An 18,433-nucleotide genomic window follows, 5' to 3' on the forward strand; every position below is an offset into this window, starting at 1 on the left:
AAAATGGCTGATTTTTGTGTTTCTGTTGCTTTTGTATGGGAGAGTGAGTGGTTCACAAACGAGTTTATAATTGGCTGATGATGCAGGCTCTTATTGTAACATAGTGATAATCATAGATTTGAATGTGACACAGTTGATGTTGGAGGGAAAAAATAGTTTTATTCACATCACTAGACACACATTAGATCACAGGTAACAGCTTTTCTCTCATACACACACAGACACATGCATATGGGTAAATGGAATCAGTGGAAACCACGTGTCATGTATTGTAGACGCCTACTTATACACTGTGGGTCCTTTATCATCTTCACTGGAGCCACGTCAGCAGTAGTCAGAATAATCCTCCTCCACATAATTGGCTGGAAACAATCCCACCTGGACACACAGAGGAGGAGACATGCAGATTTTAGGACCAGTACTTTAGGACTTATTTTGACTTATTAGGACTTATTTTATTTTATTCATTTTCATGTTTGTGAATTCCTCACCCGGCCGTACACTTCTCCTCTCCACCAACCATTGTGACCTTTCTTGGAGATGATCTTGATGGTGTCTCCCTCTCGCAGTGACAGCTCTGAGCGGTCCCTCGCTGAAAAGTCGTACCTGGCCCTCGCTACGCCAAAACTCTTCATGCTGGCGCCTGTTAGACAGAGAAACCCACGTTTCAGTGGCTAAGCTTTAAAGAAATTTGCTGAGAATTAGATGAGAAGATCAATTCCACTCTTATTTGTATTTTAAATATGAAGCTGCAGCCAGGAAACAGTTTGCTTAGCATAAAGCTGGGAAACACGAGACACTTTTTTCCTCCACATGATTTATCTGCACGTGATATTTCGTATTTAGTAGAGCTATCAAATTATTCCTTTCTTTCTTTATTTCTTTGGAAGAGTTTACATTTTAAACTGCTGTTTTAATCGATAGCCAATCCAGTGATTTTGACCAGTAACCAGGGTTCCCACACCTTGGTTGACACAGCTTAAGATGGGAGGACGACTTGTAAGAGCTGCTTTGTCCATGGCGTATTGATTTCTGGACGAGTGATTGTCTTTGGGATCTTGGTCAAAGTCAGTCTTTGTAATTCGTTCTGCATGGAATCTCACGTCAATGTCGGAGAGAGACAGTGGACAGTGTCCACAACGCCGCTAGAAGTCATGACTCAACGTTTGCTCTGCGTAGGCCTAGTCCACGCACATCAGGCAATGCAGGGCATGAAACAGTAGGTGGCGTCATAACAAACAAGGGAGGCATTTACCTAAATATCAACTTAACTTTTTTCTTGCACAAAATTCAATCACCCATGTCAAACTTTCAAGGATTTCAAGGACCCATGGGCACCCTGAGTATCGGACAGATACCAATACTGAGTATTGTATCGGCTCATCCCTAGTGGCAACACTGCATGCGATTAAGAAAAAAAAGAAACTGCATTGTGGTCAGTCCTAGAATAGATAGAGAGCTTTGTCATTTTATAGAATACAATATGTTGTGTATCCCTGGTCAAAGCATATAAAATTAAAACCATTCTTTAAAAACACATTTGACAGACAGCAATGGACAGAATATTAACCCCGTCATTCCACAATGAAGGCTGCCACATAAGGAACAAGAGCGCAGACGTTTGAGGCATGTTACATACATTTTTACATTTCATCCACTGGATCCAGAAGACTTCCTGGATCTGAAAAGAACTTTACTTGCTTGTATCTTTTACCATCTTACATAAGCATGGCAGTGTTCATGCAGATCTGTTAAGATGTTGCTGAGATGATTTAGATTTTTTGATTTATGCTGAGTGAGTGGAGCGACAGTCAGTGTACCTGGTGTGGTATTCTGCGTGTTGTTAGAGGAGTTGCTTTGCTCGGGTTGTTTATAAGGCATCCGCAGGGTGGTGTCCACATCCTTGAAATACTCCTTCAGAGAGTTTTTCTGGTAAAACTGAATCAACTCCTAACACAGGGTGACAGATTCAGAGGAGGAAAGTGGTTAGTTTGAAATCCACAGTGTAAGAAGAAATGTGAATGTGTGAGTCTTATCAGAATTTGGCCAGATGATGGCATTAAACTTACAACTAAGCCCTTGAATGCTTTCTTATCATTGATGCGGAACAGGCCTTCAGTGGTCGTGATCTTAATGTGTCTGATGTCCATGTTGAACCTTGCGACAGCAGGGAGAGAGAAAAAGAGAGACAGCTTTGAAAGCTGAACGTGGATCTGCTTTTCTCATAAGAAGGAAAATAGATTTTCATCACTTCTGCAATTATGGCGTTTCCTATGACACTGGCTGAATAAAACAAGCACTAATAACGAGCAGTAATAGCACTCAGGTTTTCCTGGTTTCAAGAGGAAGTGAAAATTGGGCTCAGCAATTTACCAAAGCTTAGCTCAGACCGATATTTAACACAGCAGTTTTTAATGTAATCACATCAAGTCTAGGTTTACATCAGGAAAAGTGGGGCTGCAGCAGATAACTGCAGTTTATATTCTTGATCAATTGATTTATCATTTAGTCATTAAAAATGCTGTGTTAAATATCAGTCTGAGCTAAGCTTGTTTAGCAGTTAGGAGACAAATTGTTATATAAATATCCAAGACTGTTGTGTCCATGTTGTGGGTATAAAAGTAAAACAGTGCTTCGTATTGATGAAGTGATGAAAGCTTACTTGATGCTAATGGCAAACTCTCCGCCATCTTTCTGCCGCACGAGGAAGGTTCCATCAGAGCGCGATATGAGCAGGTTTTTCGCCGCAGTTCTGTCCATGTTCCCCGCAAACCTTGAGTCACAGTGACAATCACAACCTTTTCTTTTTGCTTTGACAAACTAAGGAACTGCTGACATTACACAGACAAACTCACCCGCTAATAACTCACTAATGTGTAACATCAAGTCCTGACTTTATGAGCCTCTAATAATGGTTTTGACTAACATTATGCAGCAAATGTGGCTAAAATGGCCAATAAATATCACATTTTTAAGATGTGGAATCAATTTACATACACCCACTTATCATCTATGATTATTACACTACCCATTAATAAGACTATATTATACTATATAGCTGTGTACACATACAGTCAGATTTTCTAATCACTAATTCACTTGTATCTGTTCATAAATAATACAACTGCAAACTCTTGTATAGGTTTATAACTTCATGGAAGCGTGCTGTGAACCATTTATTAACCCTCCAGTTATCCTGAAATCCTTGGGATTTTCCCAGGTTTTTTTTTGGTTGATAACATATTTGGCCACATAACCGCCCCTTAAACATCCACTATACATACTATACATACTATAAAATGTCACTGGTTGATAGATCTTTTAAGTGTTTAATAACTTTATAATATATTTAAGTACAGAGTTATTATATATATTATTTAGTTGTTTCATTCAGGAGAATTAACTGTTTATAAATGCTAAATTGAGGTTACGCTGAGTATTTTAGAATTAGTAAATTAAGCGGTTCAGTGTCATTCTAAATATTATCACTAGATGGTGCCAAAGTAATACATTTGCAAGACCCACACATAATACCAGTTTGTTTTTTGATTTCAATCACCTTTTATCATGTGGAGTCTGACTGTACGAGTGAAAAATAACAAAAAGGAATATATAAAAACATGATGTAACACTTAAGCATCAGTATTTGCTTCTGTTTCTGTGGCACAGTTATTCGCTGTGTGAACTTTCAGTTGTTCCTGTGTCAGTGTTGCAGTGTACAGTAACACAGGAAGAGACAGTGCTGCGGTGGTTTGATGTACAAGTAAATAAAAAAAAAAAGTTCCTCCTCATACTCACCAGTTGAAACCAGACAAGTCAGCGGTCAGCCTCTGTTAGAGAGTCAGATCACAGGCTGGTTAGACACAACACTTTGTAAAAGTCTAAGGTGACTGCTCTTCACTTCCTGACACTGCTAATGTTAGTTTTAGTACAACAAACTGGTTGACAGTTTGTGAAAGATGAAAATTAAACCAAAGACTCTTTTGTTTGATTCTCTTTTTCAATGTTTACATTTATGGATAGTGAGGGTGTAAATGCTGTTGAGCAGCTCATGTTGGCTGGTGGATCGTACTCACAGCGACGTATGGCTGCACCTTTTGGCACGGGAACCATCCCATTTGACCCATACTTAGGTTTCTTCCCTGAATGACACACACAGAATGGACCAAGCAGTCATTACAACATATGAATGAAACAAGTGACTCAGTTACAGATGTACACACAAGATCTGAGGCAATTCACACAACACTGTATGCACAGATTACTGAGCAAATCTGGAATAATCCTGTGCAGTGACAACAAAAGACGACTCGTGGCTAGAGATTAGATGAGGGATTGTGTGAATCCTGAGTGTTTGTATTGTATGTGAAGATGTGTGCAAACTGTTTGTTTGGGAGTAAAAGCTTCACTCACTACACACCGGGCTCTACTTCAACACTGTTACACATTTTGGATGTTTTGTCTGGTTTACTCCAAACACTTCACATTTCATATGTCTTCCCAGAAAACATGGTCTTTCATTTAAGTAACATTCCAAGTCCACTTTATCTTTCCAATAATCCCAGTGACATAGGATTTTTATTGTCACAGTTTCACAATTAGACATAACAAATGAATAAAGTTGACTTAGTTACCAACTTTGTTACTAAACAAGTTACTGTGCTCTTCAAGTAAATATCCACTGATTTACTTACTACGTCTACGTTTATTGGATTGCATTACCATTACTGTAATAACAGTGAAGGTGCTGTCAGTGATGTCAACTTTTGGCCAACTTCCTGTCTGTTGCCACTGTTACTCTCCTTATTACATCACCTCCTGAGCACGTTTGGTAAGAAGGGAAGGGACGGCCATTTAATAACGGACAAATAGCTGAACCTCAAAAGCAGAGAGGACCTGCCTCCTTTTTTTATGGAGTTCTGACTCCTAGTAAAAGATACAGTTTTCAGGGACATTGGAAAGGATTCTTCAATATCCAATTCTCATTGGTCATAAACCATATTCGCTCCTGAGTGAAATGATTCTGCAATGCACGTGGGTTTTCATCAGCTTTGGCTCTCGTGTGAACACGAGACAAGACACAGGTGAACATGATAACACTGTTGGTGTAGTGGTTAGCACTCGTGACTCCCCCCAGTCGGAACAAGAGCTTTCCTGTGTGGGTTTTTCCCGGGTTCAATTAGGCAAATTGGACACTCTAAATTGACTCTAGGAGTGAGTATGAGAGTGGATGGTTGTTTGTCTCTATGTGGCCCTGGGATGGACTGGTGACCTGTCTAGGGCAGAGTGTACCCCGCCTTTCACCCCATGTCAGCTGAGATTGGCACCGTCAAGGATGTAGATCAAGTGGTAGAAGATGGAAGGATGTTACTAGTGTATTTTTTCAGAAACAATGTCACTGGATTCTGCATGACTTTGTCGTTATGTTTTTGTGAAGATAAACAAATAATTTAAAGAAGTCTAATCAACCCAAGGACTTTGGAACAGACATTAGGGTTTGATTGACTTTCCACAGCAAAACCTTTCAAGAAGCAGATGCACTGACCGACCAGGTTGGACATGAGGGAGGACGGAAAAAAGTGCAGAGAGAAAAAAAAAGATGGCGTAGACAATAAAAAAAGGTGAGAGCATTTCAACACCTACATGTTAACAACGGGAAGAAAAAGCCTTGACAACACACTTTTCCAAATACAGACTGTATTTGCCCAAATATGATCTGTAATGTTACCTCCCACCACGACAGGTCAGCATCAGCCCGGGTCAGCTCAATTATATCACCTTTGTAAAGGTGAAGAGGCTGGCCGAAGCCAACCGGAGGCGGAGGCAAACCATAATAATCCTGACACACCTCCATTTTAGGAAATCCTGAAAGCAACAGCAAGAATTAGAGAGGCAGAATATTTAATTTACTCAATCAATCAAACTTTATTTACACAGCACTTTTCGTACATGGCAATGCAACTCAATGCGTTTCACAGGATAAAAACATAACGAAAGAAAGCAAACCCCCGCCCAACAACTGTTTAAGCTGACAAATGGCTGCCATTATGTATTAAAAACAGCAATGGAGAAGTGAAGAAGAGAGGAAAAGAAGAAGTAAGAAGTAAGGGAGAGAAGGAAGTGAGGAAAAGAAGAGAGGAAAGGAAGTGAAGAGGTGAGGAACAGAATAAGTAAGAAGTAAGGGAGAGAAGGAAGTGAAGAAAATGAGAGAGGAAAGGAAGTGAGGAAAAGCTATTATGGAACTCAAACACTGGAGACTAAAATACTAATGTGTGAAACAGGAGGTAAAAGAGAAAGTGATGAAGTGGTAGCATCTTAATTAGAAAATGTACTTTTTGACTTATTCAATTATAAATTCCTTACCAATACTGGAGTGTCCTGAGGATCTCTGTGTTTTATTCTGGAGGATAGATTAAAAAAAACAAAACAAAAGTGGACTTAATTTAATATTTATAATATACTTAATATATTTACTCACTGCTACAAGGAGGACAAATGTCTAAGATGTAGTTTTTACCTTCTTGCCAGCATGATCTGCAATTTCAAACAGACAGCCAATGTAAAATGTGAAAATGACATGAAATAATAATGATTATGCATTTAAACAGATCCACCAGCCTGTGAACACACCTGAGTTTCGTCCACAGGCAGGTACTCTGCCTAAACACTCCTTATGTGCAGCCATTTTACAGCGAGTGCAGCGATAGCCCTGGAAAAATATACCCCTGTAGACAGATGGAGAGCGAGTCTCAGCAGACAAGTCTTTGATGGTTTTACTTTTAAAATGAGATTTAAAGAGTGGCTTGTGAGTCAGTCAAGTACCTCAGGAGCATTGAGCAGGCTTTGCAGGAGGTGGTTTCATCAAAGCAGTGCATCTGGAAGTCATGGTTGTTGGCTGTGGAATTCTCCGGACACATGTTTGACCTGCAACCATTGAAGCACAAGGACATTTTGACTAAAACCAAGCCCAATAATCGCAAAGCTGGTGTCTACATGTTAGGAGGTGGACTTTGGTGGGAGTCACACACTTTAGCGGTGTTCAAGAGACTGAAGACACCAACAGTAGCAGCAACACAGATTTGCAGATTTGATGTCAAGCAATGTAGGATTATGTCCAACAAGTTTGAACCATAAAACCATAAATGACAAGCAGCTGCAGCTGAATGTGTTTACTTCAGCTTTTTAATTTGGACATCATAACATTTTAAATAGAATTAAAATAGGATATTTTATTGAAGTTAAGATGCCCCCTTAAATGTAACAAGAGTTTTTGGCCACAGAAAAAAAACATCATCACTTAAATTAAGTTCACCTGGCAGAAATTAACAATTAAAATAGATCTGAAGCAACAACAATTTTCTAACTGACCACCAGTTAGTTGTCTGCACTTTGATGCTGTTCATGTGACACATAGTGGGTTTGTTTGAGCTTTTGTAAGTGAATGAAAAAAGACTGATTTGATAATGACACAAAATAAATGAATAAATCAACTGAACTTACTCACAGTGCAAATTAGTCACTTTTGTGGGAGTGACGCAGGATTAGATTAGATTATAAAGCCCTGAGCTGGGGTTGGCACTGTGAGTGATTACCTTTCACATTACTACATATTATTATTAATATAAAATGTTCTGAAGATAAATTATCTTAAAGGCCTAGTGTGTAAACTTTAGGTGGACTTATGTTAATTTGACAGAAATTTAAAAGCCATTCAATGGCAAATAATCACCCAACCCATGCAAATAGATGGTTTATAATCTGAAGTCTTGTCTGTGACTGTTAAAATAGTGATTGTGTGAGTATGAGTGTGTGTGTGTGTGTGTGTTAACTCACAGAGCCATCTGAAACTGCTCCAGCCACTTCTTCTTTAGTTCTCTTGTTTTGAAGAATAAATCATATCCACATTTCCCATAACAGTCCAGCAGGAGGAACAGATAAGACCACTGTTCACACATGAACACAAACGCGCGCACACACACGGTTAGTCAAATGTCTTATATTGTGCATCATCTGCTGCAATTAAGTGTTGCAGAGTGAAGGCGGCGGAGGAGAAAAACCTTTTTATTGTCCTTCTCTCCTGCGATTTCATCTCGTATCTGGTAGTGCTGTAGCTCAATGATCTCCTTCAACTCAAAAGTCTCTCCCCCTTTCTTCTTACACACAAACATGGCTTTGTCAAACAGGAATGCATACCTGACAACCAGCACAATTTGCACAGATTCAAGAGCAGGTCAGACACATGGCATCAACACAACACATAGAAGATTTACAGAGAGGCATAAACTACACACACCTGTCCTGTTTGGACTTTTTCTCTGAGCTGCTGATCTTCAGCTCTCCATCAATCTTTGGGCGACCGTAGAGAGCAAGAGACTGAGACTGAAGGGAAGAGGAAAGAAGAATGAATAAACACAAATAATTGCAAAAAAAAAAAGGGTATATAATGTATATTTTAAAACAAAAACGGTTACCATGTTTTCTATGGACAACTGGAAGGTGGTGATCTGTCTGATGATCTCATTGTCTCGCTTCACCTCGTTCACACACTGCGCCAAGTCCTGGAAACACATGGAGACCAATGGATGAGGGCGTAAATGTTGTAAATGAAAGGTCAGTAATTGACATAATAAACACAAATACACAAACACACTCACTCTCATGGCATCAAGAGCTGTGCGTAGGTTGTCCTTGTCGGTTGGGTCAGTGGTGTGTTTCACCAGCTCCTGCACACACAAAGACAAAAAATTCAAAGTGTAGTTGCCGTGTAAACCACACTGACAAATTATAACAAGATGTAATGCAAGTACACACACACACCTGTAACAGCAGGTGATATTTGAGGACCCTCTGCAAAGGGACCATGAGTAAGTCTCGCAGAGAAAAGCGTCCACTGTTTGCTCTCTTTGAACACTCCTGAAGGGAAAAGAGAAGGAAGTGAACATTTGCGCCAAACCACAGCCATACCATAAGGATGTTGTGTGGTAGAATCAACGCTGCTGTCAGTGTCTCCTAATGACCAAATATAGTACTTTAAGAACACAATGTGGTCTCACGTTGCTACCAAAAAGTGGTGGCAGGAACCAGCATCTACATCTGTCTGTCTGTCTAACTCTTAATTGCACAATTCAATTGTATTTGTATAGTGCTGATTCATATCATATCAGAGAAACCCAATAGGAAAACAATGAGCAAGCACTTGGCAACAGTGGAGAGAAAAAAATGCCTTTTAACAGGAAGAAATATCTGACAGAAGCAGCCTCGGTAAGTCATAACTGCCCGATCTGTGACTTGACAAGCTTCAAATTTGGCAGGTGACTTTCTAAGAGTGCCAGTGAGTACAGTGCCAAGTTTGGCGGCGGTTGGATGAGAAATACAAGAGATATCAGTAGAAATTGCCTGAAAGCGCTGCTTTCACCCCATTTCACAGAGCACCCACCCACCACAGTATAGAAAAATCAATACATCTCAGCACTTCCAGATAAATATAACACTCAATTGAATAAAACACAGCATTTGAGAAAAAAAAACACACTTCAGCCCTTGTTATGCATAAAAACTGTTTTTTTTTAGCCTTGGGTTAATATTAACAGATGTTTTAAAACACAATGACTTCTTCTTTAAGAGCTTGTTTGCCATTCAAGCTCATCAATTATTTGTTGTAGTACCATATTTGGCCACCAGGATAGTACGGTGTTCAGTAAGGACAAAAAGTCTGATTTCAGTGACTATCAATCTTCCATTTTATGTCAGTCATGGAGCATCTGTTAAAATAAACGGAGCCCATCTCCTCACCTCCAGTTTCATTTTGATATCCTCCCTCGAAATCGAAAGCTTGTCGAGGTGTTTTGTCGCCGTTTCCACCTCGCTACAGTAGCGGCCGTACAGTAAGAGTCTGAGGGGGTTGGGAACATTAAACCATTTTATCGTGCACGTGTTTCTCTAAAGTTACTGTTGAACAGAAAACACAACTGTGTGCATGTCATGTACTGTACCTCTCCTTGTAGCTCAGAAACACCTGGTAGAGATTCTTTGCTTCATAATGTAGGATGGAGGTCCTGACCTCTTCCAAAAGCTGACGATGGGTAACAGCTAAATCCTACATACACACAAATAACAAAAAAAGCACAGACAAGGTTAATATTTGAACTCAATCCTGCAACATGTGACAAGATGTGAGGATAATTTCCTTCTTTACCTCTATGTTGATGAAGATACTGTCGATGTCTTGATCCTGGAGAAACCTCTCAAGTGGTTTCATAAAGTGCTGCTCAAAGAGAAGATGTGGTTTGTGTGGGTCTGGGTCTTTACTGCATCAATCTTCTCTGGTCACTCTGAGGATGTGTGCTCACCTGTAATATAGATTCCAGTGTATCTGTGTATTTCTCTTCCGTCTGTCTGATCTCCTGAAGGCAGCACTCTCGTTTGTCTACGCCTGTTTTCTGTTGCTGCACAAACACAAACAAAAGCAAATTAAAAGGTGGGGTATGCAGAGATTTATCTGTTTCATGATTTGTCGCACTACAATTTGCCTCAACTCGTATCTTGCAGCTGGCAGGCTTTTCAAAACAGAGTCTTTCTTCTTCTGATTGTGTCATGAAGATAATTTCTGCTGCCTGGGTCTCATTCACATGCATTGAAATCCATGGAAATTAAACATATTTGAAAAAGCCATGTGGGTTATTCTAAAACATGACTCATACATAGTTTTTTTTTATCCTATCAGCATCAATGATGATTAACAATAGAGGGGCATGGATATATATTTTTCTACTACAAAAATTATTTGTAGCTTATTTGACAGCTTTTTAAAAGCCTGAACCCGTTTACAGCCCGACACGCACAGCTCTTTTGCCTTTTGTCAAGAATGAGTCATTTATACATTTATAGGCCACTTGGAAGTTGGAACAAAGAAATAAATGAAGTCCTCTGTTAACATCGTAACATCTCAGCACTCTAAAATGAAAAAATGATAGAAATTAAGCCTGAACCCGACCAAACCCATCGGGTCCCATCGGGTTCGGGCAAAGATCTTCAGCTCTACTCCATGTCTTCTTGGCTGTGCAGGGGATTTTCAGGGGAAGTTGCATTTCCCTCAAGCTGCAGCTAACGATAATTTTCAGAATCTATTAATAATTTCCCCGATTAATCAAGTATTTGAAATGCTGAAAGATGTTAATCACCGTTTAACCAAACATGACAAACAAATGATTATGGTCTCAAATGTCTTGTTTTGTCCTCAAATCAAAATTAATGAAACAAAATTTGTTTTATGGAACAAAGAAACCAGAAAATATTCATATTTTTCTGAAAAATCAGAAATCTTGTTTTAATTATTGAAAAAACACCAGTAAGTGATTATCAAAATAGCTGCCAATTTTAGTTATTGATGTGAAACACACTCACAGTTTCAGGATGCTCATCCGTCCTCATCAAGTCTTCATAGATCTCATCCCCTTCATTCTCCTCATCCTCCACAAAGTCGTACAAGTCGTCATCTTCTTCCACTGTGTCACTGATACACATGGCACACACTTATACACCATATATTCACACATTCATACCTTTTGTTTGTATTGATAAAATTCTAAATTCTATTACTTGCAGTTGGCATGTACTGTGTAAGCAAGGCCGCTCAGCACCACTCCAAGTCAGATTTGCTTTGATTAATGCTGGATGCCTAACTAACAAGAGCTCTGATTTAAAGCCCCAATATGGAAACTCTATTGCCCTCCAGAGAAAGTTTGGCATTTACCAATGATACTGCCAGTATCTCAACATGATTTACTGCTTTTCCCACTCTTTTCATAGCTACTCCACTTAGGATAAGTGATAAGTACGAAAACTGCTATACTGAGTAAGACAGAGAGAGCTGTGTGGACCTGAGAAACTCATTTGACAATGGTTTGAATGCTGCAGACATTTGTTTATATTTAAGTGTTGCGCACTACAGCTTTCGTGGAACCTTCCTGTCACACCACAAGGAAGATTTGGATGTCATGTGTAAAAAAGAATCCGCACTTTTAGGACAGTAGTGGCTGCTGGTCTTTGAAACAGTGGAAGCTCATTTCAGGTCCAGTTATTTATACATAAACTCTGCAAGCGAACAACTAGAACATGGAAATGCAATAATTATCCATCCATCCATCCATCAATTATCTAGCGCTGTATCCTCTACCGGAGGGTTGCAGGGGTGCTGTGCCAATCTCAGCTGACATAGGGCGATAGGCGGGGTACACCCTGGACAATTCAACGCGATGATTATGCAAGATGAAATGCTATAATAGTGTTTTTATTTCACACAAAGACTAGCTATTTGTCTACAGACTTCCTTCGCAAAATTCACACGGGACTGAGGCAGAAACGGCTCCGCTGTTGTGTATGTTTCTGCAACGCTGTCAATCAAACACTGGTTCCGCCTTCCAGCATCCACGCCTGCCCACTGCTCCACTGATTCCAGGAGAAGCTGAGCTTCCGTGGAAGTGACTTTTTTGCTGCATTTGTCCAAACACCGTCAAGCTCACCGCAGTGAAAAAAAACCTATTCTGTGTCGTCCCATAGAGAACAGTTGATGCTGAACGAACTAGTGTACACGTTCTAATCGTGTTCTAGAGCTTGTTTAGTACTGAAATGGAAATACAACACATATGTGACAACATTTCAGAGGAAGCTGAGCTTCCCTTGTTGTCTGAAAGTGACCGCCACTGTTCTAGGACTGTTCTAGGTCTTTAAGTTTAACACTGAGTAAATTTGAAGATAAATTTCTCACTCTATCTTGTCAGACAGGCCGCTGTAGATCTCATCATCAGGAGCACATTCTTCCAGAGGAAAAGGCCTGTGAGGATGGAAAAAGTAGGGAGAAATTATGTAGGGTGATTCACAAGACCATGAAAAATGTTTAAGTAATTACGTCCGACTCGCAAATTTAACATTGAAGCAGTAAATTAACATTTAATACATTTTGCCTTACAAACCACAACACAGTTTTGAACATATGCACAGTGAAAAACAAATAAGGAATGACAGTTTTAATAATAATAATAAAATATGTGTTCAAATAAAAGGTTTAAAAGCTACTGTATATTGATAAACACTTATAAATAATTTTTTCAAATACATTAAAGTGTTGTAAATGTATTATGGAATTGCTAAATAAGACTGTTATTGACAGAGTAATGCATACTACTTACTGGAATCCTCTTTGTATGGCAATGGATGAATGAGATAACGTGGACAGAGTGTCTATAACCTGTGACACAGACACATTAAGAGTTATGTTGTGGATATACAGTATGTCACAATAAAGAGTGGATTCACATCTAATGCAGAGTAATTCTCCTGTGCTTCCACTTTGTTAGACTGTTTGAAGTGAGAACTGCAGTATTACCATGAGTGATGTGACCAGAATCCTCTCACCTCAGTTTAAGCTGATCACTCATGTGTCAATGAGTGTGAATTTCTGCCATTTAGTGAACGTTATTCTCGGCAGAGTGGTTGAACGAGAACTAGCGAAACTAAAAATCAATCAGGTTTCAGTTCCTCGATTCTTATTTATCTTTCCCGCTACATTCAAGTTCAGCTTTTACATTTTACTCAAGACAACACCTACACCCCAGATTATTCAACTGATTATTTTCTTTGAGAGTAACGGATACAAATAAGGAGGGCCCCTTTCGATGTGGTGATATAAAATAAACTGTCTGTGCATCTCTGTTAGAACAGCTGAACGTTTTTCATGCTTTTATTCCAAGTCAGAAAAATGACGAAAACTGTAACAAGAAGTGAAAGAAATGAGTGGACTGATTTACATCAATCTAATAACTCTGGAAAACAAGTATGACATTGGGAGAAATGTGTTTGTTGATGTTTTTGATGACTTTTCAGCTCTTCTACCTCAAGCAACAATATGCAACCTTTTTTAATTTAAAAATAAAAGTTTCAAAATCATTTGAATGGGTCACAGTCTTTTAACAAGGAGAATGGAGCCTCTTTCATTTCCACTCTACACCAGAATCTCTGTCCTTGCACTGTGTACATTTGGTTGAGTGGGTAGAAGGAGAAGAGTTTAACTTATTTATTTAACTCAGTTCAATAGTGCTGAACTGAGGTCAGATAAAAAGAAAACTGCTTTCAGAGCGATGTGCAGCAACAGCACATCCAACTAATGAAAAACAGTGTTGTGTTGAGTAAAATTTAATTTCAAGACGTGTACTTCAGTGAGTTACAACCAATTGTTTTTGTTAATCTGTTTAAAGATCTGTATGCTGTTGGCACTGCTCTGAAACCAAATCACAGAGTTAAAAAGTGACAGAAACACACTGTGACACACTGCAATCTAAGTAAACTAAAGTGCTGCAGAGGCAGTGCACCGAAAGTGAAAGAAAATTGTGAAATTCTGGATTCGTAAGTTCACTGAGCCACTTCAAATACTGAGTCACCACGTTACTTCCTGTAAGGTCTGTGTGGGAGTCTGCAAACTGCAGGGCTACTGACTTCTGCCATGATGGCTGACATAAGAGCGCACCATGTGTTTCAGACCAACAAACAGAATAAATAAGACAAATCGATACAGACAGACAGACGGGCCTTACCTTTGCAAAGTCTCGAACATCAAACAGGTCAAAGGCCTCAAACAGTTCACTCTTTTTCATGTGAAACCTCACTTGGCAAACTCCCAGGAATGTCCGGATATTTTTTAGGCACAGAAACTAAACATGAACACACACATAAATCAGGAATCACAAATATGCCCAAGAGCACTTTGCAATCAGAAAAACAACCGGAAAACTCCCAAAAGCCCCTGTTAATTATTTATTAAAAACAATTACAATAATTCAACAATGTGTGTTGTAGTGTGTCATAGATAGAAAAAATGCATCTTGTCCACTGAATTTAATGATTTTTTGTTTTTTGATTGTCGGTCAGTTACCACTTTGACATTTTTAATTAAGCTGTCAGTTACTTAAAAACTAATGAATCTCAGGCAACAAGAGTAAATGTTTAAGATAACAGTGTTAAAAGAAAATGAAAAAAACTACATACTATGGAGTACCAATGGCCAACGTTCATACAACTTTTCTTCAAATCAAGCATGAGAATGAGGGAGAAAGGTGGCGTTAAATGTTGCATAGTAGTTGGTACAAGACCAGCTGGTCTTAGCACTGAAACCCGTCAATCCACTGGGACTTATTTCATTTCTCCATATAATATGCAAACTATTTAGCCAGACAGCTAATTGTTGTGAAAGAAAACAGTCAATCTATGATCTATAATTCAAGCACTTTTCAAACCATGAAAATGCAACATGCACCCATAAGAACCCTAAATGACACTAACTGACTTCATTTTAGAGATCTAATGTAGGAACTACAGGAAAAACTACAGACAACCGAGCAGAGTAAGACTAACATGTTCTCTCTCTCTCTCTCTCACTCTTCCTCTCTCTCTCGCCCCCTCTCTGTCTGTCTCACAAAATGGGGAACTCTAATTTGAAAGAAAGGGGAAATGCTGAGCTCTGGCTAATACAGCTGCACATCACATCCCATCTCTCACATGTCAAACGCAGGCACATGTCAGTCCCTGCAACAGAAACTCAAGGTAAAGCAAACCTTATTGTGAGAGAACAGGGAACATCCTTGACTTATGTAATGTTGTGAGTGTGTGTGTGTGTGTGTGTGGGGCAGGACACGTCAGAGTGGACTCCTGTCTTCTGTTAATCACCGGATGTTTCTTAACCGCCCTCGACCACATAGGATTTCCCAGAGTTTCATGGTGCACATGTCAAAGCACATTAGCTCATGCACTCACATGCACTTAAGACATCATGGGGAGTCCAATCAGATATGATTCAAGGACTTCCCTCGAGAAGTTTGGACCAACTTCATGACAGCCCGTCACTTCCTTGATTTATACTCTCATTCTGTCATTCTCAAATCTTTCCCCTTTTTTTAATTCACAACTTGTGCACACATATGTGGACATCTATGTGTCAACATCTAGCGAGAAGATACAGGTCATGATCAAAGAAATAAAACTAAGAATTATTTAATATAAGAAAGATATATTCTCCTCCAATGCTATGGCTCAAAAAGTGTTTCTTCAAAGCTGAGATAGATTTGGGTCTGCTTTCACTATGTTTTGCTATGTTTGTGTTTTATTGTGGAAAAATCAGGACTCAATTTAAAACACAAGGGGACTGTGTTACTCCTTACCAAAACAATGAAGACAATATCATTCATCTATTATCTTTTATAATATAAGACAACAATTGTTGTGGCAAAAGTACCCACATGTCCAAGTAAAAACAATAATACCCAATAATAAGGTTTTCTGTTGCCTTCTTAAAAATTATTTGATTTCAGCTCTTTATTTCACCAACTAGTAGGGCTAAACCATTTTCGCGATATTTCTTAAAGCCAAAATGTATGTCAAATTACCATTTTAGATTAAATATTTTCCTGGCCTATACACAGCATGTTCTACAGACTGAAGAAAACATCTTTGTTTCTCACAGATCTGCACAAGTATCACACACTAATCATTTAAAATGATATATAAATGAAAATAAGAACAATTATATGAAAATGACCATTCCCTCTCATATTGCGAACCATTTCACAATTTGAGTCAAAAATAATCGCAATTAGATATTTATGCAAAATCACTCAGCCCTAATACCTGCTGCTCCCAATTAGGTGAAAGATGTAAATATCTCCAAAGGACACCAATGCTCAAATAGTAATATTTCTTCTGCAATAGCACATTGAGTCAATTTTGAAAAAATAGATGATAATATACAGCACATATGAGTGGACGCCAGTGTGATTGACCTAATTGTGATTCGCAAGTTCGACTCCACCCCTAGCTGATTGTACTCAATTCCATTGTAAGTCGCTTTGGACAAAAGTGTCTGCTAAATGTAATGTAATGTAATGTAATGTAATGTAATGCAATATTTTGGGAGACGTCTTGACCGGTTGCTACTTTGTGCAGGGTTAGGGTTATGTGCAAAACTACTCACTCATGTAGGGAAATTAGTGGAAACCTGACATCACTTTCAATGTTTTTCGAGTGCATGTTCCGTCTCCCTCCACACTAGAGTCACCATGGCGACAAAACTCAGGAAATAAAATTGTCTTTTGGGGGGAACTAAAAAAAAAATCACATTTCATGCACTGAATATTTAACATTACATGGAAAAATCAACTTTTTAGGAATCAATAAACAATTACAATTACATTGGATATTACATGATTTGTTGTAGTGCCCTCTGGTTGTTTTGTCTATTCTTCTTACCCATCATACCCTCCAATCTCGACACGTACTGTGAGATGTGGACAGATACAGAGTATTTTCCTATCTTACTGCCTCAGATGAATCAATACTGGCAGCTATGGAAATGTCCTATGGAAATGGAGCAGGAAAAGGTTTGTGTGTGTGTGTGTGTGTGTGTGTGCACATCTCACCTGAGACATCTGTGGGCGCAGGTTGATCTCTCTCAAGTTGACAGCCTGTGGCAGCAGGTTGTTGAGTAACTGGCAGAGCAGCACACCATCTCTCAGAGCCTGAGCCAGATCACACACCTTCCACAGCGCGCGCACGCGCACACACACACACACACACACACACACATTATAATTCAAGAACCAAGACAGGATGTGTGTCCATGTGCAGGTGTGTACATGTATGTGCCACAGCTGATCTACCTGTGCGCCCTCCCATGTGACCCGGTGGTTCTCAGGAAGAACTCTGCACTCAATCAGCCACATCGCACACTGCCGCCACAACTCCATCTTTCCTTGCTGAGTGAGACAGACGGAGAGTTGGATGGGAGGCCAGATATTGTGAAATAAATTCCTAACAAGCAGAATATTCAGTCACAAGTGATCACAACTGCTATAGCCACAATAAGCCACCAACATCTGTCTGGTATACCGTACACTGCATTGCAATTGTATGTATTCACTGGGTGAATTTACACATTTAAAACAGTCATCGCAGATTTTTACAGCATTTGAAGCAGCTAACTAGATACTGCACATTGAAATTAATGTTCCATCTTATTTTTAAGTCAGTCCGACACCAACTCAGTTACCATCTCTGTCTCTCCCATAAGATATCATTGTACCACAGTAAAATCAGTAGTATCACACAGGAATGGTAACTGTATAGATGCATGTTAATATGGGATGGTAGGAGAGCGAGGCCTTACCTTCAGCAGCTTCTCCAGGCGCTTCTATGTCTTTTGTTCACTTCTCTGTCTGCCTTTCATGGTCTCATTTTCAGACTTAGGCGCTCTCACTCTGCTTTTCTTCCGTGGTGGGTGTTCTGCAGAGCTGCACTGTGTTGAAGGCTTTTAACTTTATTGCCACAACTTCCTTTTTCCTCTGACGCACCCTCTCTCTCTGACACACACACAGAACTGATGCTGTTATGA

The 18,433-nt window shown here is 39.3% G+C and overlaps 1 protein-coding gene across 3 annotated transcripts; it reads right to left on the minus strand.

Moving 5' to 3' along the window:
- Positions 1-137: 137 nt before the first annotated feature.
- LOC122771495 (proto-oncogene vav-like) lies at positions 138-18,433 on the minus strand. 3 transcript variants are annotated; one of them, XM_044029093.1, is made up of 29 exons: positions 18,209-18,433; positions 17,703-17,798; positions 17,463-17,579; positions 14,589-14,705; positions 13,188-13,246; positions 12,767-12,832; positions 11,404-11,512; positions 10,350-10,445; positions 10,196-10,264; positions 9,993-10,096; positions 9,793-9,892; positions 8,818-8,913; positions 8,655-8,723; positions 8,472-8,558; positions 8,294-8,379; positions 8,058-8,193; positions 7,834-7,943; positions 6,823-6,924; positions 6,631-6,725; positions 6,518-6,534; positions 6,364-6,400; positions 5,729-5,865; positions 4,077-4,142; positions 3,799-3,830; positions 2,663-2,773; positions 2,070-2,157; positions 1,821-1,950; positions 492-643; positions 138-378 (listed from the first exon to the last, which is right to left on the minus strand). In XM_044029093.1, exons 2-29 carry the CDS (start codon positions 17,787-17,789, stop codon positions 325-327), a joined length of 2,529 nt encoding a protein of 842 aa, XP_043885028.1. In that variant the 5' UTR covers positions 17,790-17,798; positions 18,209-18,433; the 3' UTR covers positions 138-324. The 3 variants fall into 3 exon arrangements, with proteins under 3 accessions (XP_043885028.1, XP_043885029.1, XP_043885030.1); XM_044029094.1 differs by having other exon boundaries at positions 17,703-17,853; positions 18,209-18,430; XM_044029095.1 differs by having other exon boundaries at positions 5,849-5,865; positions 18,209-18,429.

The sequence above is a fragment of the Solea senegalensis genome, linkage group LG6, assembly GCF_019176455.1.
Source record: "Solea senegalensis isolate Sse05_10M linkage group LG6, IFAPA_SoseM_1, whole genome shotgun sequence".
NCBI lineage: Eukaryota > Metazoa > Chordata > Actinopteri > Pleuronectiformes > Soleidae > Solea > Solea senegalensis.

What these genes read in the sequence shown, in the direction of transcription:
- LOC122771495 (XM_044029093.1), bottom strand. Translation starts at nt 17,789, where the DNA reads ATGGAGTTGTGGCGGCAGTGTGCGATGTGGCTGATTGAGTGCAGAGTT. An exon ending in TCACATGGGAGGGCGCACAG is followed by an intron (nt 17,580 to 17,702) that starts GTAGATCAGCTG and finishes GCGCTGTGGAAG; the next exon opens with GTGTGTGATCTGGCTCAGGC. An exon ending in AATATCACCTGCTGTTACAG is followed by an intron (nt 8,724 to 8,817) that starts GTGTGTGTGTGT and finishes TTGTGTGTGCAG; the next exon opens with GAGCTGGTGAAACACACCAC.